This window comes from Diabrotica undecimpunctata, chromosome 9 (genome assembly GCF_040954645.1).
Source record: "Diabrotica undecimpunctata isolate CICGRU chromosome 9, icDiaUnde3, whole genome shotgun sequence".
Taxonomy (NCBI): Eukaryota; Metazoa; Arthropoda; class Insecta; order Coleoptera; family Chrysomelidae; genus Diabrotica; species Diabrotica undecimpunctata.
In genome coordinates this window covers 13,445,356-13,469,604 of record NC_092811.1, presented here as the reverse complement: position 1 = coordinate 13,469,604, position 24,249 = coordinate 13,445,356, and the positions used below count along the sequence as shown (strand labels likewise).

General features: G+C 32.5%; 1 protein-coding gene across 6 annotated transcripts in view; it reads right to left on the bottom strand.

The window, feature by feature from the left end:
* The window catches only part of LOC140449565 (mushroom body large-type Kenyon cell-specific protein 1-like), a 477,667-nt gene extending 454,309 nt beyond the window's left edge, over positions 1-23,358 (bottom strand). For 4 of the 6 annotated variants that reach the window (XM_072542769.1, XM_072542770.1, XM_072542771.1 and 1 more), the window contains exon 1: positions 22,798-23,358. In XM_072542769.1, coding sequence (XP_072398870.1) covers positions 22,798-22,891 — 94 coding nt within the window. In that variant the 5' untranslated portion in view covers positions 22,892-23,358. The remainder of the gene's footprint in view (positions 1-22,797) is intronic. The other 2 variants (XM_072542765.1, XM_072542768.1) reach the window with 2 other exon arrangements.
* Between the last annotated feature and the right edge of the window lie 891 nt (positions 23,359-24,249).

Here is a 24,249-nt window from a genome sequence, read left to right as displayed (position 1 = left end):
TCTTCTTTGCGTCTTTATCTAGTATTAATATTTCTTTATATAACTATCTATAAAAATTCTGAATTTTTTTTTGATCTGCGCTTAGTTCTTGAACCAAAGACTGGAGAGTTTTTTCAGCAGTTCTTTTCTCATTTATAGGATGCACCTAAAATTGTCTTTTATTTTGCGTTTTTTCGTTTTTGCGGAGGAACCACTGCCAGAAAACTAGTGCAATTTCGTCGTTATCTGTAGACATCTTTAATAAAACTGATTGCAGTATAGTTTGTGCAAACATTTTGTTTATCTTGAAAACAAAATGTTTCTTGTGGAAACAAAAACGTTTTCGTTTCAAATAAAAACGTTTTTGACTAAAACAGTTTTGCTCTTTCTGTGTGCGGCCACCTTATATCTAAGCTAAACATAAATCAATTGACAGTTTTCAATTTGGTTACCATCAAAAAGTATTCCAACTTAAAGTATTTTACACCATATTAACTGAGTAATCTTGTAGTAGTCATTAATAAACTACTAAATAAACTTTGTTTAAAATGACTAAGCCTTGGAGTTCTTTATTGCTAATATACCTATATATGTACTTGTGCTTAGAATGCACCTGGCTTGGAAGTAAATTAGAATTATATGTACTGGAACAACTAGTCAACGGAATTTTTAGTTAAAATTAAAAATGCTATTAAAGACATTATTACCGTAGGTACAATTATAACAGCTAACCGTATTCAATGAATAATCAAAGTTTTTTCATTACCTTGCAATTTTCTCACAAACAAATTATTTCTAGGAAATTATCCGTTCTGACAAATTAACGTTGTTTTTGAGTATAATCGTTTTCCTAGTAGGCTAATCATTTATTCAAAAAGTGTTTTTACCGTGTTAAAAACATAAGAAAAGTTTGCATAATTATCACTTTACTCGAAACATTAGCATGACTTTTTTTGTACGAAAAAAGATTGTCTCATTTGTAATATCTTACCAATGGAAAACTTAAATTTCCATGCAATTCTTATTGCTCACTGTCTGTGATTATTGGTTAGTTTTTTTAATCACTACTTCTAACTTGCATTTATTTCGTTATTTGTTTTATCGTTTAATTTTTAATCCTGAGTTAATATATTATTGTCTGCAAATATTGCAACCATATTGAATTCTTTGGCCTTTGTAGATCTTCTTAATTATCTGTTTGAATTATAGCAGATATAGCAGACATAGCAGATTAAAGTAGATTCTAGATATCCGAACTTTAAACTCATCTCAAAACTCATCTCTTTAAACTCATCATCAAAACGCAGAGAGTGAACACAAACTAGTACTAGCGAAAATAAGAATAAAAATAACACCAAAACATTTTCTACAGGAAATCACCGAAAAAAAATTCAATGTAGAATTACTGGGGAACGACTCTACAAGAGAAATGCACCAAAGGAGGCTAGCACAGAAGATACAGCTGAAACGAATAGACGACATCGAAGATATAAATGCAAGGTGGGAGAAAATTAAAAACAACATTGAATAAGCAACATCAGAAGCTCAAGGAAAACACAAAGTCATACTGAACAAAAGAGACAACAACAATACACCATGTTTCAGACAAGAAATAAAAGAGAAATGTAAAGAGAAACGAGAGGCTTACACAAAGTACAAAACATCAAATACTCCAGAATCCCGAGACACCTATAGAAGAATACGAAATGAAACAAAGCAGTTGGTAAGAAAGACAAAAAATGAACACTGGGAACAGTTTAGAAAAAGGATAAAAAGCGACTTCTACGATAGTAACAAATATGGAGATTTACAAGAAACTAACGAAGAGAAATGGCAGAATTAAAGGAATACAATAACATACCAGCAAAAGAATGGGAAAGATACCTTACGGAACTGTTTAAAGGAAAGGAATAACACAATAAAGTACCTGAATTAAGATACGAAATAGAAATCAGTTTTCAACTGTATAACGAAAGTATAACGCTAGAGATGATAAAACTTATACAAATACTAATATTGCACTGTAAAATACCAGACGCATGGAGAAACAGCCCAATGATACCAATATTCAAGAAAGGAGATAAAAAAGACCCCAACAATTATAAAGGTGTAAATCTACTAAACACCGCACTTAACCTTGCCACAAAAGACAATACAATAGAAAAGAAATACAATATGATATGATATCCGCAGAAAAAACCAAATGTATGATAACATGTAAATACCCACTACGATGTAAAATCGAAATTGATAGGAAAATAATAAAGCAGGAAGCAAGGTTTAGATATCTGAGAATAGATATAACTAGTTACGGATATGTTGAAGAAGAAGTACGACAACAAAACTTAAAGGCAAGTATGGCGGCGGGATCTCTTAATGACACAATCTGGAAGAACAAATATCTAAGACAAGACACAAAACCAAGACAGAATAAATAAAGAATGTACCAGCAACCAGGAGATAAGAGCTCGCATCGGAAAAGCTAGATCCAATATCAACCGGATGATGGCTTTTTTCAAAAGTCACAACCTCTCTCTTGGTATAAAAGTAAGAATGCTGCGATTTTACGTCTGCTCTGTCCTTGGTTATGGTGTTGAATTTTGGAACGAAGATATGTGCAGAAAATTAAAAGCATTTGAAATGTGGCTATATCGTATAATACTTTAGGTCTCAACGATTGACAGCGGTCACAAATAAGACGGTACTGACCGCCATCAAATCTCGGAAGCTAGTTTCTAGAACACATCCTGAAGAATAAGAAGAACGATTTGACTAAAGAACTTCAGAACCTGGTTCAACACAACATATGTATAGCAAGATAAAGATCGCCATGATGAGATCTGCTGACTACAAGGTTGATGCTGACAGACATGAATGTTTAACAATTACTAAAATCGGTACAGAAAGAAAAATATTTAGATATAGTGATTGAAAACATCCAGTAACGGAGTTTATATTGCATTTATATTAGAAAATTTTAACTCCTCAGTTATTACCACAAATAAACAAAAGACACAATGTTCTAAAAATATACTGAATGCATACAGTTAAAGCTAAATTTGAGGAATAGGATCTTTTCACTTTTAAATTTTATAATGGAACTTCACAAAAATTATTAGCGTAAAATAAATGTTTGATACAATGTTTTTATGAAACATCATAATTAGAGCTTCTGAATATCTCGGACATCAGGGTTAGATGCCCTTCTTGATTGGGATAGGTGCATCACTTTACATTTAGAGGCATTATTTAAGAAAACAATAAATAAATTATTTGAACTAAATTAAAAAAACTAATGCAGCTATCCCACCCCCTTAACCACCCCCATTGTATCAATTTCAAAGTATAATTGTATAATAACTTTCTTTGCATTCTTCTATTGATGGCAAGCGATCGGTTTCATTCATATTTTCTTTCCAGGATCTTTTTACTTGTAACATTTTCTTCAAATGCACACTGTGTAACTAATTTAGAATTAAAATGTATTTTTTTTCTGATAAAAGCTTTTATGTTCTTTGCTGTAACGATGTAAGAATTATATTTATTGGTCCAGTTGTTAAAGACGAAGATGCCAATAAACCTGTAAAAATCGTACGAACAAGCTAAATTTTGTAGACGATGTAAATTTGGGAACCCAAAAAAGATGCAAAAAAAATGTTTCAAACAAGAAATGCAGCTGAGATAATTTTGAACTAGTCTTTCTGTAGAATGAACCGTTCTTTTAGGAATAACGCTTAAAGCAACTGGCAATTTTGAACTCGGCGGTAAAAATGAGATATATTTTGGATAAAAATCAAAATGGGTTTTAAAACTGAAGAGCGCTGCTTTCATGTGCAATTTTTAAATTTTGCCGCAAATAAAGCCAGTTTTTATAAAGCTGTTTTGACATTTTTTACGATTTTTATAAGATCAATAAAATTTATCACATACATTGACCGATTGCTATAGAATTTTTATTGCTAGAGCAGAATTTTCAAAACCTATAACATGAAATTTCGATATTGAGTTTTGGCAATAAATATAAGGCATTTGAAATATGTCTCAAAACGCCGAATTTAAACATTTACATTACAAAAAATCTAAAACGTTTAAAATAGCTTCTTTTTAATTGGAAAAATACGTTTAAGTCGCGTTTACAAGATGACAATTGGCGAGACAATTGTCAGAAGACAACTAACTGGCATGAAATTGTTGTCTTCGTCTAAACACTTCAGGTCATCTTCTCGTTCAACTGGACTGGCCTCTGACAATCCGCAACCACGTAATGACAATTGTCTCGCCAATTGTCATCGTGTAAACGCGGCTTTACTTCAGCTTCAAACTTCACTTAATGCTGTACAGCAGCGGCGTACAAATTCGTGTTAAATCGATGTTCTTCGTTGATCCCTCCGTAGAGAAGGTTTCAGGGGGTGTGAGTATCAAACTTTTGCATCTTTCTTGGAGTCGTAAAATTGACATTCTCTGCAAAATTCAGCTTGTTCGTCTAGTTTTTAGAGATCAAATCTCCGAGCACTGGAATATACACAATAGTTGCTCCATTATGTTGATTTCTTAGGATTTGTATCTTGTATCTTACCCATGCGCTAAAAGTCATAATATTTTGCGTGTATTTTAACGCGAAATTAGTTTTACTTTTAACTTTACTTTTTTATGATCATAAAATATAATAAGTGTATAATTAAACGATTTTACTGCCACTGAAACTTTCATTGAAGATAATCTTTTCCTTACCTAGTATATTACGTTTGTGACATTGTGACTTCCGTAAATGTTGATGTGCTGAATTTGACAAGCAATTTTGTTTTACTACCGCATCTTCTGATGCAGGTGTCACATTCTCATAAAATAATAAAGCGATCGGTAGAGACATTCTGAAGTTAATGCAACAAATGAATTGTATGTTTAACTTCATAGCAATTGAAACCTATATTCGATGCAGTATTATGATTTTTTGTTGTATTTGCAACTAAGATTTTTTAAAATTATTTCTAAAATTTTAATGTCATCTAAAAACTATTTTGGTATTATATTATATCTGGAAAGTAGACATGAAATTGTCCTGTAAAATTTTTCTTCTGCCAAATGCCGTCATTTGAAAACAATTCTTATGTTTTTGAATGTTGTCCAAGAAGTGTTTGGAATAATTTTCCATTTCATAAACTAATGAACGTATTGGATCAACAAAACAAATATATTGACACGAGTTTTTGAATTATATAAAAACATACTGTGTTTCGTATTTCTGTTGTAAAGTTGTGATCCAAAAGGACGATGTTTTCCATGTAGATGTAGATGTCATCTACATCTACATATTTATATGTCTTTGCTCTAATATTATCTGTATTTTCTGTTAATAATAATAATATAATATAATATAAATAATACCCGTTATTTTATACATTAGACATTGGAAACTTTGTCGTAATTACTACAGAATATCACCGTTTCGTCGGTATATATGACAGTATTCAACTCTGTTGCCAACATTACTTGTTAAAAAAAAAAAAACGTGAAATAAAGATTGTAAATATTAGTTACACAGTTCAAACATTATCGAGCCTTATTAAAGTATTTCTACAAAAAATTAAAAAAAAAATGAATGGCCTTAGCAACAAATGCTAATTCATTAAATGGTATTACTACACATGGTTTTCTATCTATTCATGAATATTCTATACACTTAACTATATGCAGCATTCAAAGTTTATTTATAAAACAAGCTTAGTTAACTTAAGCTATCACATTTACAGTGTCCCTTTGAATTGATATTACCTACCTAGTGGCAATACCATGACTAAAACATTTTCAATAAAAGCAAATTTTGACACAAATGTACAGTGTCGCTGTAAGAAAAACGCTGGTCTTCTAATAGAATTTACAATAATTCTTTACAGCAATTCGTTAAAGAATAAGTGTATAAAAACCTAACAACCTTTCTTAATATATTTTTGGATGTCATTAAATCACAGTTAACTGTAACGATAATTACATTCTTTTTGATGATTTGCGGATGAAAAATCGAAACGTCAAAAGGAAAATAAAACAATGTACAGCTAGTTTCAAATACACTGGCGAGAATTTCTAGGAATAGTTATGTCTACCTTAATAAAGCAGTGGCGTTCCAAAAAATATTTATGATTTACAATAGATTAAACTTATATTTGGCAACATTTTTGTATATTTGCAACAACCCATTATATTATTTGGAACACCACCTGTTCGTTGAATGACTCTTCTTTAATTGGGTAAGTTATATTATAATTCTTTTTTTTTATTTTTCTCGCTTCTTTACTCATATGAATCTTGTTTTTACTATTTGTTACTCCTCTTCTTTGCGTGCCAGGTACTTTCCACCCTCTTTTCTCGCATTTCGACTGCCATCGCTTTCTGTCCATCCATTCGTTTTCTTTGATGGCTCTATCTCTCATCATGTGCCGTACATTTTGTTCCCAGGTAACTGAAGGCCTTCTCCTTTTTCTTCTTTATTGTGGTACGTAATTTAAAGCTTTCTTTGGCCATCTATCTTCATTCATTCGCTTCACGTGACCAAACCACATAGTTCTCTCGTTTCAATTCTGTCTACACTGGAATATACAGTATTTGTCCTCCTTCTAATATCTTCATTCCTGATATGATCTTTTTTGGATACACCACACGCTCTTCTTAGGAAATCCATTTCTACTACATCTATTCTTTTTCTATCTTTTTTCGTGATCTACCAAACTTCCGCCCCATAAGTCATAATAGGCTCTACAAAGGTTCGATAGATTGTCAATTTCGTTTCTTGTCTAATATCTTTAGACCATAGTAGGGAGTTTAGAATGTTGACCGCTTTTTTTCCCTGCTGCGTTCTGTTTTCGATGTCTCTTTTGGTAGTGCCTTCTTTAGATATTATAGATCCGAGATATTTCTATTCATTACATGTTTTTGTGTTTATAATTTCTAACTCTGGATCTTCTTCATTATCTCCTATTTTAAGATAATCTGTTTTTGACATATTCATATAGAGAAAAACATCAAAAATCTTAATGTTATCTTAAATTATATAATAAATTAATATAAAAATCTTAAATTTTCAACTAATAAATGAAACATCATCTCAATATAACCCCAATGACAACAAATAGAGTAGTAAAGACAGCAAGAGATGGTTCCCCAATACGAAGAAGATGAGTAGGAAGACCACGAAAACGATGGAACGACAACTTATTGGAGGCACATTGAAAAACAGACAGATTCATGTCTATATAAAAAGAAGAAGAAGAGGAAGATCATCTCAACATGTTTCACTTGAAGTAGCTTCCTCTGATTCTTATTCTAGGGGTAGATTTTTTGGGATTGTTTAGTTTTATTTTCTATAGGTTTCGCTGGCCTATAATTTTTGAAGTATGTTCCTAACATGATGGTGTGGTGTTATAGAATTTTGGCTTTATTACTATTTTTAACGCAGGTTCTTTTGGACATTGGCAAAAAAGTCTATATAGAGCATTTGCTAGTAAGAAAACCACTTTGAATAACCACAGTATAGGAAAATCACTTTGAAACTACAGAACAATTTTAATTCTGCAACATTACATCATCAACAAATGCATAAAAATTTTCTAGGAAAGCTTTATATAGATATATTGTGTTAATTTGTTACTGCAAAACGAAAACAAAACAACAGTCACAAAATTAAGATAGTTCCAAAATCCATATCAGCTATTCGTGAACAAAATAAAATTTCACTTAGGACAAAACGTGAGACAAGCTAAAATATGCAAATCAATATCAAACAGGTACCATAAATGCAATCGCTTAGCAAATACCCACTTAAAGAACGCTTACCTAGGCTAACCAAATACACATTGGTATAAAGTATGAGTATGTAAACAATGCTGATACTAAGAAAGTAATTTTCTACAGTTGTTAATGAGTGGACTCAACAATCACTGCAATACAAATTGCCGAAAACCTGATGGATGCATTTTATAGAGGTACGTAGCATTGCATAAAGTTATTGATCGCTGAATTTGGTACATTTTATGGTAGGTCACTTATACATAAACAAATTTTTATGAAAGTAGATTGCGAAAAATGTATTTGTTAAGTTTGGTGTAAAAGCAAAAGGTTTTGTGGCAATTAGATGTATGTTTGGGGCCATTACACACACACATATATATATATATATATATATATATATATATATATATATATATATATATATATATATATATATGTATATATATATATACAGGGTGGACCAAAAGTCTGGAAACACCTAATTATCTCATGAATGGATGGAACGAATTATACAATAACCGCAGCAAAACTGCAAAAATCCTGCAATATGAAGACTTCAAATTTGATGCTTGCAATGTTGCCAGATTTATTATTTTTCAAATATAATTAGTCATTTTAGTTTTTTAAAGAGAAAACTCTATTTATTGTATTATTATTGGAATCCTCTCTTCGATAGGAGTTTAACCATATGTAATACTTGGTATTTTATCTGGTCACAAAGATATTAAATAAATAAAAGTTCTTAGTGCCAAATAGTTTTGAAGTAATTCAGTAAATATAGAATGCTGTGATTTTGACATTAATTCATAAAACTAATGACAGCTTGAAGTTTATTTAAAAGTTTTGTAAAATAATTTGTATTAAGAGCTAATTAAAAGAGCTAAAACTAAAGCTCATTGACCAGAAGTTTCTTATCTCCGGACACGCATCTTAAATGTGACACTAACCACTTTAGTGAAAGAACGAAGAAAACCAATATTATGGTGCCCATGAACTGATACCAGTTCGTCAGAACTGTTAAGGAGAAAAACCCTTCGCTAAAGAAGAAATCGACCAGTAATCGTTTTATAAATTTTAAAACTTTCTGAAAATCCAACTATAAAAAAACCTCTGGTGTTGAAGATGAAAAATAAATTACATTTTGGACGTCAGTGTGCATTTTAGAGTGATGGACTTGCGTAGATTGAAAAGATGAAGATATTTGGCTGCAACATTAGAGCTGACGTATCTTGGATCATTGCAAATTAACCCTCTCAAGAAAGACGATCTATTGCCATTATTTAGTGTAATCCCTGTCAAGTGCTATGAACTCTAAAATTCCCTAGACACAAGTCAGTCTGCGCCAGAAATTCAAACAGTTCTTTATAAATAATTATTAAAACATTGTAATAATTATAATAAACTTTTTTAGTATTATTGTAAAATAAACTAATTTCTTTCATTTATATATATATTGATTGATATGTCCATTTAGTTTTCGTTTTAAGGTTGGCAAAACATTATATGTCTATTATTCTGAAGAAAATTGTTAAAAAAGGTATTCACTAAACAATTAGCTAATACCAGTTAATAAATTTCGTTGCACATGTAATGTGGTAAGTTAAAAAAAACAATTCATTTTAAAAATATGTTAGGAATTATCTCTACGATATCTTGGTTGAAAACTAGCAAATATTTTAGTCATAAAGACCAACTTACCGTTGTAGTAATGTTTACTTTATTATATAATAAATCAAAGCAAATCGAAATTAGAGAGTATCTAAAAAAATTAATGTGAAAATCCCTGTAGTTGGCTGTATACCATCGTTTAAAAAACTGATACAGAAGAAAAACACTTCACATTTTATTTAGGTATAAAACATATTCAAACTTTTAAAAATGTAGCTGTGACATCAATATATGGTTTTACATTGTTCCAAATTTAAATTCTAATGTCACTCTAGGTCGATGACATTGGATAAAAATTTAATACTTAAAGAGCAACATGTTTCTTTGCTCGACTTGAACACGTGGTTCTTGTCAGTTAAAACGACAGTTTTAACTGACTGTTTTAACTGCCAAGACCAACTGTCAGTTGGTCTGTGTCGTTTTAACTGACAAGACCAACTGTCAGTTGGTCTGTGTCGTTTTAACTGACAAGACCAACTGTCAGTTGGTCTGTGTCGTTTTAACTGACAAGACCAACTGTCAGTTGATCTGTGTCGTTTTAACCGACAAGACCAACTGTCAGTTGGTCTGTGTCGTTTTAACTGACAAGAACCACGTGTTCAAGTAGAGCAAAGAAACATGTTGCTCTTTAAGTATTAAATTTTTATCCAATGTCATTGACATCGAGTCACAATAGAATTTAAATTTGGACCAATGTAAAACCATATATTGATATCACAGCTACAATTTTAGTGTTAGCTTCAATTACAAAGGCACTGAGGATGATCTGATCTAGATCGAAAACGTCACTTTATGCTACTGTATAAATTTTGAGGACACTTTTTAAAAGTTTTAATTATGTGTTTTATACCTAAATACAAATGTGAAGTGTTTTACTTCTGTATAAGTTTTTTAGAGAGCATTTCTTAGGATTAGTGTTACAATTATTTTAGAACTAGATTAGTTCTAACATTAGATATGACAGGACAAGGTTTAACCAATGTATTATTAGATTTTTTGACGACTCGCATTTGTTTAGGGAATATAAGAGGACAGGGCTACGATCATGGTAGAAATATAAAGGGTCGCAATCATGGAGTTTAAATGAGTTAGAAAAATTTCTTAAATTGAACGCTAGAGCCTTTTACGGAACTTGCGCAGCCTATAGCTTAAATTTAGTAATTAAAGACGCTGCAAAAGTGTCTTTAGAAAGTTTTTTTGCTATTGTACAGAACTGTGTGTTAACATGATAATGAGAGATCCCAAATATAGATTGCTACAAAATATCATGCAAGGAAAAATAGCAGGCAAACGCAGTCCAGGACGAAGAAGAACCTCATGGTTGAAGAACTTGCGAGATTGATATGGTGTTGATACAAGCATGCTATTTAGGGTGGCAGTGAATAAAATTAAGATAGCTATGATGGTAACCAACGTTCTGAAAGGACATGGTACATGAAGAAGAAGTGTGTTAACAAAAACTAATATTGCAAGTAAAGTGATGCAGGAATCCGATGCTACATTACTCAATATTATTTTAGTCTTGAAGCAGACTAAAATATATTTTTCTATTAGATCAAATGAAGATTTTAATGATATTTTGGATGATGCCAAAAAAATTGCTGAAGATATCGATTGCGTGTCTTCGTTTCCACCGATTATAGTGCATTTGAAAATGATTGATAGCACAAATTGTATTGCACGTGGGATAAAACCCAATATAACATCATAAAACAGTGACTGAAATTTTCTAAAATAAAATATTCAGCATTGGTCTGAAAGGGTTTGGTTTTACCTAAAATTTTTATTTGCAATGTTTGCTCATTTGCATTTTATGATGTATTGTATTTGAGATTTGTGTTTTTCCGGGTGGTCATAGTAATGTCCTTACTTATTACGTTCTCTCTACATTGACAAACCCGGTATTTAGACCTTAGCTATAAAATTTGTGCTATCAAACATTTTCAAATGTACTATAATATGTTTAGGCACTGAAAGAAAAAGTGTTTATTTGATTATGAGTTTAATAATGAGACTCCAAGAGATCTATCGGACCAATTTAGAATTAATATTTACCTTGTTATATAAAACATTGCCTAATCAAAATTGGAAGAAAGGTTCAACGACCTACATAATTTTCTTAAAACGTATAGGAAAATCAAGTAGGTCCACAAAATGTGAAGCTCTTGCAAATATTCTATGTTATTTAACGAAAAATGAAAAAGATATTGTAGGTCAAGATTTATATAAAAAAATTGACAATTTTGTACCCTATATTTACTCTTAAATAAACGCGTTAAATGTAATCAATTTTTCTATTTACCAATAACCTCATCTACGAGCCCCTTCCCATATCAGTTGGCCCACCCATGGAATTTGCAGTTTAAGTCGATTATCATAAACAAATTATACTCTGCATGTTTTTATATGCTCCCATATTAAATATATGGCATTTTTATTAATATTTATTAAAAACATTACAATTATGGTTTTTTATTTATTTTCAACAATAAAAAAAAATTTCACTAAACCCTGGCTATGCATTCACTTATGTCAACAGACGTTGATTTTTTCATAATTACCAAACAAACAATACTTAAATAATTTTATATCAAAACAATAATATCGTTAGTTAATGTCAAATGTATTTTTTAGCATTGTAAAGCTTTTTGCCGTTTGTGGATTGTACAATGGGTCGAGGTAAAGCTATTGATGAGAAAATTTGTCCAATCATTATTAGATTTTTTAATTCTAGAAAATCTAATTCGGAAATCGCGAATATGTTGCAATTGTCACGCGATAGTGTAAGAAATATAGTCAGAAGATACAAAACTACAGGTTCGGTCGTCACAAAACCTAGAAATGTACAAAAAAAGTAAAATAACCGAAGCAGGTCGAAGTGCATTAAGACCCATTATAGTGAAAAATCGACGAGCAAATTATATGGAGTTGAGAGTTTTATGGAGTGACGTTATTGAAGGACACGTTTTTAGATCAACATGTCACCGAGAGGCCCACAAATTAGGATTTGGTACTTACAAAGCAGGTTTTATAATTAAAAAATGAGTACGAATTGTTTTTAATAATTTTCATTTTGTTTTAGGCAAAGAAAAAGCCACTTTTAAGAGTACAACAAAAGAAACATAGGCTGAGATGATCAAAAGAGAATAAAGATTCGACTCAGTCGCAATGGGATTTAATACAATGGAGTGATGAGTCCAGTTTTGAAGTGTATGTTGGAGACAATAGGAGTCGCGTCATTCGCAGGAAAAATGGAGCTTTCCATCCCCACTGTCTGAAGAGAAAACTCAAATTTCCTGCATCTAGCAAGGTCTGGGGCAGCATATCGTCTAAATGTGTGGGAAAGTTACATTTTATCGATGGGATTGTAAACACGGACAAATATTTGAATATTTTACAAGAATCTCTTTTACCGATTATGGAACACCCATTAATATCAGCGGAAGATTATGTCTTCCAACAGGATGCGCAGGTTGTCATACCTCAAAAAAGAGTTTAAAATGGATTGAAGACCATGGCATACCATTTCTGAAATGGGTTTCTAAAAGTCCCGAGTTGTCCCCGATAGAGTATTTGTAAGGCGAAATAAAAAAAGCTTTGAGAAAACATCCTGCCAGGTCCGTCAACGAATTGAAGGAAAAATTGCAAGAAATATTTGATTCGTTTAAATTAGAATTTTGTCAGAACTTGGTAAAAACTATGCCTTGACAAATTGTGGATGTCATTAAAAATAAAGGGGATGTAACACAGTGGTAAACTTTCACATTTTTTTTTGTTAGTATTACATATTCTATGCGTTTTTTTTTTAATTAATTATTATTCTATTTAATCAATAGTTTTCATTACGTTATATAATATTTTCTATAATTAGAAAATTCAAGAATGTTCGATGCATTAAAATTTCTAAAATTTACGCTGCGCTTTTATTTTTGTTCTCCAAAATTTAATTTTCATATCAATCTAACGTTGGGCCAACTGATATGGGAAGGGTCCAGTGCCGGATTAAGGGAGGGGCTATGGGATTATTAGCCCCCGGCGGTAAATTTTGACAGGCGGTACGTCGCCCCCATCACGTTTTAATTCTATATATGGATATTTTAAATGTGTGGGGTGGATTTTCTGAAATAGCATGGTAATAAATCTTCGTCTCGTTACCGATAAGATCCGTGCCTGCGGTAGCAGGTCGCACAAAAATTCGTTTCATGTTCATGTTTTCGAGACTAGTCTCAAATTTTACTTATTTATTAGTGAAGTGTTTTCGTGACGTTTCTAAAAAAATGAGCGGAAAGGAAGGAGGTGCATTTTGGAAACGACGAAAGTTAGATAAACAGCAAAAATTAAATGTAGTATTAAAAAAACCTAAGATTCAGCTTTTTTTTACCAAATCTGAAAATTTTTACATCCTGAAAAGAGTTCTCCTTAACGTCAAATTCTAATGGAAAGTGTTGTTAATCAAGTTGATTTACAAGATCCAAAATTCTGGCCAAATTTTGTAGATGGAGTGCTGAAAGAATTCAAAACACAGGATCTTAACTCTTTGAATTTTCTGAATCTGAAAAGAAAAATATGAAAACAAAACAAGTACTGCACTTAATCATTATTCTATAAAGTTTTAAAGAATGGTGAAAAAATTCGGCATGAGTGGTTAGTTTATTCCAAAAGTACAGGCTCTTTATTTTGCTTATATTGTCGACTCTTTTTAAGTGGAAATTGCACTTTTTCCTTTTTTACTGGATTTGACTACTGAAAAAAGGCTAAAGTAAAATGTGACAGTTAGGAAAGGTCAGTCGTTCATTTAGAACATCTTAAAAATTGTATTTCAAGAAATTCATTGAGTATGAGGAAGATCGATGATTCTCTGCGGCAACAGATTAAATATGAGACCACATATTGGCAAAATATATTATGAAGAGTCGTAAGTGTCATAAAATTCTTAGAACCTACGAAAATTTTGGTTCTACTAGCAATGGCAACTACCTTAGATTACTAGAGTTGTTAGCGGAATATGATCCTCGTTTAAAAGAAAATATGCTTCAAAAGGCTGTGGTTCAGTATCTTAGTTATCAAAAACGATTTGTTTTGAATTTTTGCAGGTACTTTCGGACCACATATTAGAAGAAATTGTAAAACAAATTCATTGTGGCAAATATTATTGAATCAGTGTTAACTCTACGCCTAATATAACACATACTGACATTAATTATTAGGTATTGCTCGGACACCGGAACACCTGTTGAGAGGTGTTTACAATTTTTAGACAAAACTGACCAAAAAGCCAAAGATATTTCCATATCTTCGGCTAGCATTGTAAAAATTTTGTCCGACCTGAATATAAATATCGATGACTGCAGGGGACAATCGTATGACAATGCGAATAACATGTCTGGCGTTTATAGCGGTCTTCAAACCCGAATAAAATCTAGGAATAGTTTGGCAAAATACGTACCATGTGCAGCCCATTCCACTAAATTTGATTGTGCAACATGCAGCAGAATGCACTATGGAAAGTACTTTTTTTTGTTGCTGAAGAAATTTATGTTTTTTCCTCAGCTTCAACTTACAGATGGAAACGATTCACTGATCTATTGAAAAATTGTGGCAATACAACATTTGTTCCAATAAGAGATAATGTGACTCGATGGTCAGGACGATTTAATGCATTAAAATCTCTTAATTTATGCTATCAAGATATAAAGCAAGCACTTTTAGAGTTATCCTCTAATGATGATGAGAAGATGCCAGTTCGCTGTCAAGCAAACAATTTACACGAAAAAATGGCTATGTTAGAATTTGGTATTTATGTTGCCTTTTGGTTCGAAGTACTGGAAAGAACTGACCTAGCGAGTAAATATTTACAAAGCGCAAATATGGACTTACATACATGTTCGTCTTTGTATAGCTCATTACAACATTTTTACGAGTCTCTTCATGATAAATGTAATTTATTTGAACAAAAGGGGCAACTCTTATCACAACAAACGGAATACAGCAAAGAAATTAGAAGTCGCAAAAGAAAATTACAGTTTGACGAAGCAGATACAGAAGAGATCCTTACTCCGCAAAATAATCTTGCCATCACTTTCTAATTTTTATTTTCTCTACCCCTTTCAGAGGATAAAGTGATTTCTTTCTCTTTCAGTGGCGGTATAGTAAGACTTGGCCCCCGGCGGTCCATGACCTAAATCCGGCACTGGAAGGGTCTCGGATCTATTTACAAATTTAGTATTGGATACATGAATTTTCTTAATATTAACTGTGACGTTAGCTAATGGAAAAAATAGAAACTCAAAATAATAAAGAATTATCTACACTCGGCAACAGATTTATCCATCATTTGCATTGAAAAGGATATCTCAGAAAATATAGATGTGTCTGACATCTATATTGTTAAAACCATTTGCGTTAAAAAGAATAAAAAAGCAAAGTTCACTGTATAACTTATTAGTAGACACGTTAACATCGGCAAGCGTACGACTTTATACGGCAATAATGATTTGTTTTAAGTCGAAAAACACTTGCCGGAAAGAATTTTGAAGTGGAATAGTTGAAATAAAATTTGGGGTGGAGATGGTATGGTTGGATGTATTTTAAGATTCGTATTTTGTGAGTTTTCTACAACGTTTTTCCACTGTCATTGCTATTTTAACATTATTTTATTTTTTATCAAATTTAAACAAATGTGGAAGGCATTAAAACTTTGAGATTGGTCTCCGGAGGATGCAGTGGTCAAAATAAAAATTGTATTATAGTTGCCACATGCGCTAGATGGTTTTTGGATGCCCCACAAAATTAACTTGAACTTATTGAACTATTCTTGAACTATTCAGTCAATTTGACAAAGTAATTCGTATGGGAAAAGATATTGAAATTGCTAATTGGAAAGAAGAAGCCTATAGGATCTTAAAAGGCACTGCCCCTTGGCATTGTAAGTTTGGAATTGATATTATTTTAACCAAGACTAAGAATGGATTCTTAACACAACTAATAGAACTGATAAAAGAATCTCTAAAAGTAGAAAGTAGAATCCGGATACAAAATGAATTAACGGAAACAATAGATGTGAAAAAGGGACTACGCCAGGGAGACGCTCTATCATGCATCTTGTTCAACATCGTACTCGAGAAAATACTGAGGGACACAACAGTCAATACACGAGGAACAATAATTAATAAAAGCGTGCAAATACTAGCATTTGCAGATGATGTTGACATAATCGCAAGATCAAGAAGAGAAATGATAGAGGCATACAACCAAATAGAACGAGCTGCACAAAATAGTGGTCTTAAAATCAATCAGACCAAAACAAAATATATGCAGGTAAGAAAAAACGCAGAAATAAGGCAACCACAAAATATAACAATAGGAGAATACAACATAGAGGAGGTAAAAAACTTTATATACTTGGGATCCCTAGTCACGTCTGATAATAACGTTACGGAGGAAGTGAAGAGGCGAATATTTATTGCAAATAAATGTTACTATGGCTTAATTAGACACCTAAGATCAGATAACGTCGCAAGAAAGACAAAATGTCAAATATATAAAACCCTAATAAGACCGGTACTCACATATGGCTCAGAAACCTGGACACTTACTAAAAGAGAGGAAACATTGTTAGCCACCTTCGAAAGAAAAATCTTGCGACACATATATAAGGGCACAAAAGAAAACGGAATATGGCGAAGACGATACAATTCTGAATTATACAAAATATACCAGGATCCGGATATTATATCATTCATCAAAATAGGACGGCTGCGTTGGATAGGACATGTAGAAAGAATGGAAGAAGGCGAAATACCAAACAAAATATTCAAACAGATGCCAGTAGGAAAAAGAACAAGAGGAAGACCGAAACTGAGATACTTAGAACAAATAGAAAATGATATAACAACCTTCAAAATAAAAAACTGGAGAAAAAAAGCACGAAACAGATAGGAATGGAGAAGAATCCTAGAACAGGCCAAGACCCAAAAAGGGTTGTCGAGCCAGTGGTGATGATGATGAAGAATGGATTACATGTTTTGAACTATCGCAAAAGCCACACTATCGAAGCGATATTGGGAAACCAAAAAGTGTTTGTAAAAATGGAAAAGATATTAAGATGATTACTCCTGATATTGTGTAATTTGCGTCTATTAAAGTTACCTCTCCTAACTCCTAACAAAACATTTTGGAGGAGTTGAAAACAAAATCTTGAGTTTTACCATAACGCTTTAAACACGAATAATGATATGCTAGAAAATATTATTTATTCTGAAGAAAATGAAAGAGATATTGAGCATATTGAAGGAGAAGCCGAAGCTTGTGATACAATTTCAGATTTGTTTGTTTAAAACTTTTTTGTTCTATAAATATTTGTTTTGAGATTTTTTCAATAAAAATTTAGTTTCAAGGAAGATGTGTGTTTTTTTGTATTTATATATTGTTTTTTGTGTTGCAAAACTAGCAATCTCTAAGTGTTTGAAGCAAAACCAGAAATCTTAAACATAAATTGTTTTGTGTGAAAATCAAACTCAGGCAAGCCATTATGAGTATATATAGACATACAAGGAACAGAATCAGAAGCGATAAAATGGAATCCGAAGAGTTCATAGTAAATGAGGGTCTACGTCAAGGAGGAGTCCTAGGCCCCATATTGTTTAACATTGTCTTGGATGATATAATTAAAGAAACTAGAGCAGAAACATTGAAATTATATGCCGGACATAGAAATCTAGATGTAGTGTGGATCTCAGAGTGTGCATACGCAGACGATCTAGTGATATTTGGGATAAATGAAGAAGCACTCAATCCAAATTTACAAGTATGGACTGCACTAATTAAACGAAATTTGAGGATCAATAATGAGAAGACGAAAGTAATGGTATGTGGAAAAAATAGAAAACAAACGAAGATAACACTTAACAGAAATACACTTGAACAAGTCGATACTTACAAATACTTGGGAGTACAAATAGAGAACAGAGGAACTGAAGAAACTGAAATAAGCTCCAGAATAGAAAGTGCTGCTCTGATGTACTACGCAATTAAAAGTACGTTTTTGTCGAAAAAAGAAGTATCCCAAAAAGCCAAAGTGACCATATAGAAGACGGTGTTTGTGCCGATTTTAACTTTTGGTAGTGAAAGCTGGACGCTTACCGATAAATTAAAATCGAAAATACAGAGCATAGAAATGAAGTTTCTTAGAAGAATAATGGGTATAACCAGGTTAGACAGGATTAGAAATGAGGCAGTCAGAGAACATCTTAAGGTCCACCCAATTATTAAGAAAATTGAAGCGGCCCAACTAAGATGGTATGGTTACATGGTTAGAATGAATCAAGAAAGACCCGTCAAAAAAAGTATGGGAAGCCAGAAGACAAACCAAGAGACCAAAGGGCAGGCCAATGAAGACATGGGATGATAATGTAACCTCAATCCTAGAGACACGAGGAATCAGCAAAGAACAAGCAAGAAACCAAGCAAAAAATATGAAGAAATGGAGAAAAATTGTACATGCAACTAACTAAAGACATTACACCCGACACCTTAGGGTAAATAAGTTTAGGATTATATCAAATTTAAACAAATATGGAAGGCATTAAAACTTTGAGATTGGTCTCCGAAGGATGCGGTGGTCAAAATAAAAATTGCATTATAGTAGCCACATGCGCTAATTGGTTTTTGGATGCCCTACAAAATTAACATTCTATTGAACTTATATACTCAGTCACAGGTCACTCATTTCTTCCTAGCTATCGCGTTTTTGTCAGAATTCAACAAGTGTTGAAGAAAATAGAAGTTATTACCAGACCAGAGCAGTACAATGAGTTATTCAGTCAATTTGGCAAAGTAATTCGTATGGGAAAAGATATTGAAGTTGCTAATTGGAAAGAAGAAGCCTATAGGATGTTAAAAGGCACTTTAAGTTTTCAATTGATATAATTTTAACCAAGACTAAAAATGGATTAAATGTTTTGGTACGGGGAGAGCCGCACTATCGAAGCGATATTGGAAAACCAAAAACGAAGATCAATCCTGATATTGTGTAATTGGCGGCTATTAAAGTTACCTCTCCTAACTCCTAACAAAACATTTTAGAGGAGTTGAAAACAAAATCTTGAGTTTTACCATAACGCTTTAAACACGAATAAAGATACGCTAGAAAATATTATTTATTCTGAAGAAAATGAAAGAGATATTAAGCATATTGAAGGAGAAGCCTAAGCTTGTGATACAATTTCAAATTTGTTTCTTTAAAACTTTTTTTGTTCTATAAATATTTGTTTTAAATTTTTTTCAATAACAATTAAGTTTCAAGGAAGATGTGTGTTTTTTTGTATTCATATATTGTTTTTTGTGTTGCAAAACTGGCAATCTCTAAGTATTTGAAGCAAAACCATAAATCTTAAACATAAATTGTTTTGTGTGAAAGTTAAACTCAGGCAAGCCATTATGAGTATATATAGACATACAAGGAACAGGATCAGAACCGATAATATAGAATCCGAAGAGTTCATAGTAAATGAGGGTCTACGTCAAGGAGGAGTCCTAGGCCCATATTGTTTAACATTGTCTTGGATGATATAATTAAAGAAACTAGAGCAGAAACATTGAAATTATTTGCCGGACATAGAAATCTAGATGCAGTGTGGATCTCAGAGTGTGCATACGCAGACGATCTAGTGATATTTGGGATAAATGAAAAAGCACTCTATCGAAATTTACAAGTATGGAACGCTGCACTAATTAAACGAAATTTGAGGATCAATAATGAGAAGACGAAAGTAATGGTATGTGGAAAAAATAGAAAACAAACGAAGATAACTCTTAACGAAAATACACTTGAACAAGTCGATACTTGACTACAAATACTTGGGAGTACAAATAGAGAACAGAGGAACTGAAGAAACTGAAATAAGTTCCAGAATAGAAAGTGCTGCTCGGATGTACCACGCAATTAAAAGTACGTTTTTGTCGAAAAAAGAAGTATCCCAAAAAGCCAAAGTGACCATATACAAAACGGTGTTTGTGCCGATTATAACTTTTGGTAGTGAAAGTTGAATAGGTCAGTGAAAGGTCATAGAAATGAAGTCTCTTAGAAGAATAATGGGTATAACCAGGTTAGACAGGATTAGAAATGAGGCAGTCAGAGAACATCTTAAGGTCCAACCAATTATTAAGAAAATTGAAGCGGCCCAACTAAGATGGTATGGACAGATGGTTAGAATGAATCAAGAAAGACCCGATAAAAAAGTATGGGAAGCCAGAAGACAAACCAAGAGACCAAGGGGCAGGCCAATGAAGACATGGGATGATAATGTAACCTTAATCCTAGAGACACGAGGAATCAGCAAAGAACAAGCAAGAAACCAAGCAAAAAATATGAAGCAATGGAAAAAATTGTACATGCAACTAACTAAAGACATTAAACCCGACACCTTAGGGTAAATAAGTTTAGGATTATATATATATATATATATATATATATATATATATATATATATATATATCAAATTTAAACAAATATGAAAGGCATTAAAACTTTGAGATTGGTCTCCGAAGGATGCGGTGGACAAAATAAAAATTGCATTATCGCCACATGCGCTACATGATTTTTGGATGCTCCATAAAATTTACATTCCATTGAAATTATATACCCAGTCACAGGTCACTCATTTCTTCCTAGCTATCGCGTTTTTGTCAGAATTCAACAAGTGTTGAAGAAAATAGAAGTTATTACCAGACCAGAGCAGTACAATGAGTTAATTAGTCAATTTGGCAAAGTAATTCGTATGGGAAAAGATACTGAAGTTGCTAATTGGAAAGAAGAAGCCTATAGGATGTTAAAAGGCACTTTAAGTTTTCAATTGATATAATTTTAACCAAGACTAAAAATTGATTAAATGTTTTGGTACGGGGAGAGCCGCACTGTCGAAGCGATATTGGAAAACCAAAAACTGTTTGTAAAAATGGAAAAGATATTAAGATGATTACTCCTGATATTGTGTAATTTTCGGCTATTAAAGTTACCTCTCCTAACTCCTAACAAAACATTTTGGAGGAGTTAAAAACAAAATCTTGAGTTTTACCATAACGCTTTAAACACGAATAATGATATGCTAGAAAATATTATTTATTCTGAAGAAAATGAAAGAGATATTGAGCATATTGAAGGAGAAGCCGAAGCTTGTGATACAATTTCAGATTTGTTTGTTTAAAACTTTTTTGTTCTATAAATATTTGTTTTGAGATTTTTTCAATAAAAATTTAGTTTCAAGGAAGATGTGTGTGTTTTTTGTATTTATATATTGTTTTTGGTGTTGCAAAATCGGCAATATCTAAGTGTTTGAAGCAAAACCAGAAATCTTAAACCTAAATTGTTAATTACTTAAAATTTAATGAAATAATTAGCTTAATTTTGTGAATAACTAAAGCTAATACACAAATAAATATAAATAACAAAAAAAATAAAGTTTAATAAAACGCTAAAATTTTATTAAAAAAATTTTTGTCAAAGTGGAGATTGCTGGTTTGGCTTCTATTAGATCCCTCATATCCGAAGCCGAAAAGTTATGGATATAATGGAAGCAGTGGAGTCAGCAATTTTTAAAAAATAAACAAAAATGAAGAAGTTGTAACAAATTACTTAAAAAAAAGTCTTCTAAGACGATTAGGAATAAAACAAGATCCGACAAATGGAGAAATGATTATGATGTTTATAATAATCTAGTTTCAATATTTTTAATAGTTTTCTTTTTTTGTTATTTTTGTTTGTATTTGTATTTCAAATATCGAAACTGTACATAATTTTATTTTACCTGTTGGTTAAAATTCCGTTAAAGTCCAACAGGTATTCCTCTTCATTTTAAAAATGCGCTCTAAGCCGTGTATCTGTTTTATCCCCTAACTCCTATAGTTCTCCGAAAACTCCCAATAATTCTCATCTCCGCGCCGGCCTTAAAATACACGCATTAAAACCCAAAAAGTAAAAGAAAATATTCGACTCTCGATCAATACCCGCTCCAAGTACTATCGCTTTAATGAAGGAAATGGCGAAATTTCCAGAAAAAATAAAAGAAAACTAATAATCCGGCGCCGTTACAGAAAAATGCGACCACGACGCATATAAAAAAATGCATCTTAAAAATCATTAAAAGCGTAGAAGTACAAAAAGACGATCACTTTCCACCCGGTGTCCCCATCCCGCTACGCTAAATCAGTTGATAAGTATTGTTCAAGTTTATAAGAGAAATATAACTATTTAGTGCACATTACAGTCAACAGGTTAGAAAACGTACACGGTGTTTTCCTCTCGTATTAGACCGATGCGCCCCAATATTGATCGGGAGAGGGTAGAATTGGGAGAAAAAAAAACGTACTCACCGACTATATGAACCATATTTTTTGTCCATCTTTGCAGCTCTCTTCTAATGTTCCTTCTTTGTTGAATACATCTCGAAAACGAACAATCCGCCATTTTTCAGAGGCGGCAAGTTTTTCACATTGCTTTCAACGACAATATTACCCATCGCTTCAAATAATTCATTACACAAATTTTAAGAGGTTATTCAAAGTGCCCGCACTCTTCGAAAAAAATCTTGAGTCACTCAATGTCAGTTCTGGCGCACAAAAAGTTTAAAAACAGAATCACTTAAGGAACTTATTTCTTTTAAAAATGTCACTTATTTGAGGATTTTATCTTCGATTCGGGAATAAAGACGGTGCAGTTTTTTCGCCATGATTTCTTGTAATTCTGAAAAGAAATAAAACTTACAGTTTATCTTGATCAACACTTATGACTACGGCAGCGAAAGTATGTTGGATGGTAGACACAATAAAAACCGGCTTACTTTGATTCAATGTTAAACAATTACATATTGGCGGGTTTCGTATATTTAAAATGAATTCGTTTTTGATGAAGTTGTATGAATGGTGGCGGCATCACAACTGTAGTAACGTCATAGTGAGTGCAACAAGTGCTAGCGACGCCACACGGCACTTGCATGCACTTGCATTTTCCCTCCCCACGCTTGCTAGATCGCCGTCGTGCATCCCTATTATCTATCGTCTCGTTCTTGCGTTTGCCGGGTGTATATACCTTGGTTTGTCTTTGGAAATGCTTCTACCATGGGCGGGTTGCATGCGTGGATTCGAGGCTCTGTAGAAAATGTGCAAACGACGTCAAAAATTATTTAAAACTTCATTTTTTCGAAGTTGTAAAAAAATTATATTTTATAAAATTGCCATTGACGACACGATTTGGCATAAAGAGTAGGATTATTGTGATTATTATTGATTATGTACGAACTATTTATTTTTGAAATAAGTAAAAAAAAAATAAGAATAAGACTTCATCGTCATCATCAATCAGCCCTGAGTTGTCCATTGTTGAACATAGGCCTCCTCTAGTCTTTTCCATCTGCTTCTGTTCTGCGCCTCTGCTATCCAATTGGTCACGATTCTTTTGAGGTCGTCGGTCCATCGCGTTGGGGGTCTTCCTCGGCTTCGCTTGTCAACCCCTGGTCTCCACTCAAGCAATTATTTTGTCCAACTGTCGTCTTTCATTCTTGCAACATGTCCTGCCCATCTCCATTTTTGCCTTGTAATATGTTCGATAAATATGGCGATAAATATAGAATTGATTGAAGCAGTAAAAACGTTGTACTACCAACAAACAACAAGAATTAAAACAGGAAATCTGATAACACCGGGATTCAAAGTGACTAAAGGACTAAGACAAGGATGCTGTATATCCCCAACATTATTCAAAATATGCATGTTTGGTTATCTCGCGTTAACCTTATTTCGTGACAAAAATACACATATTTTTCCACA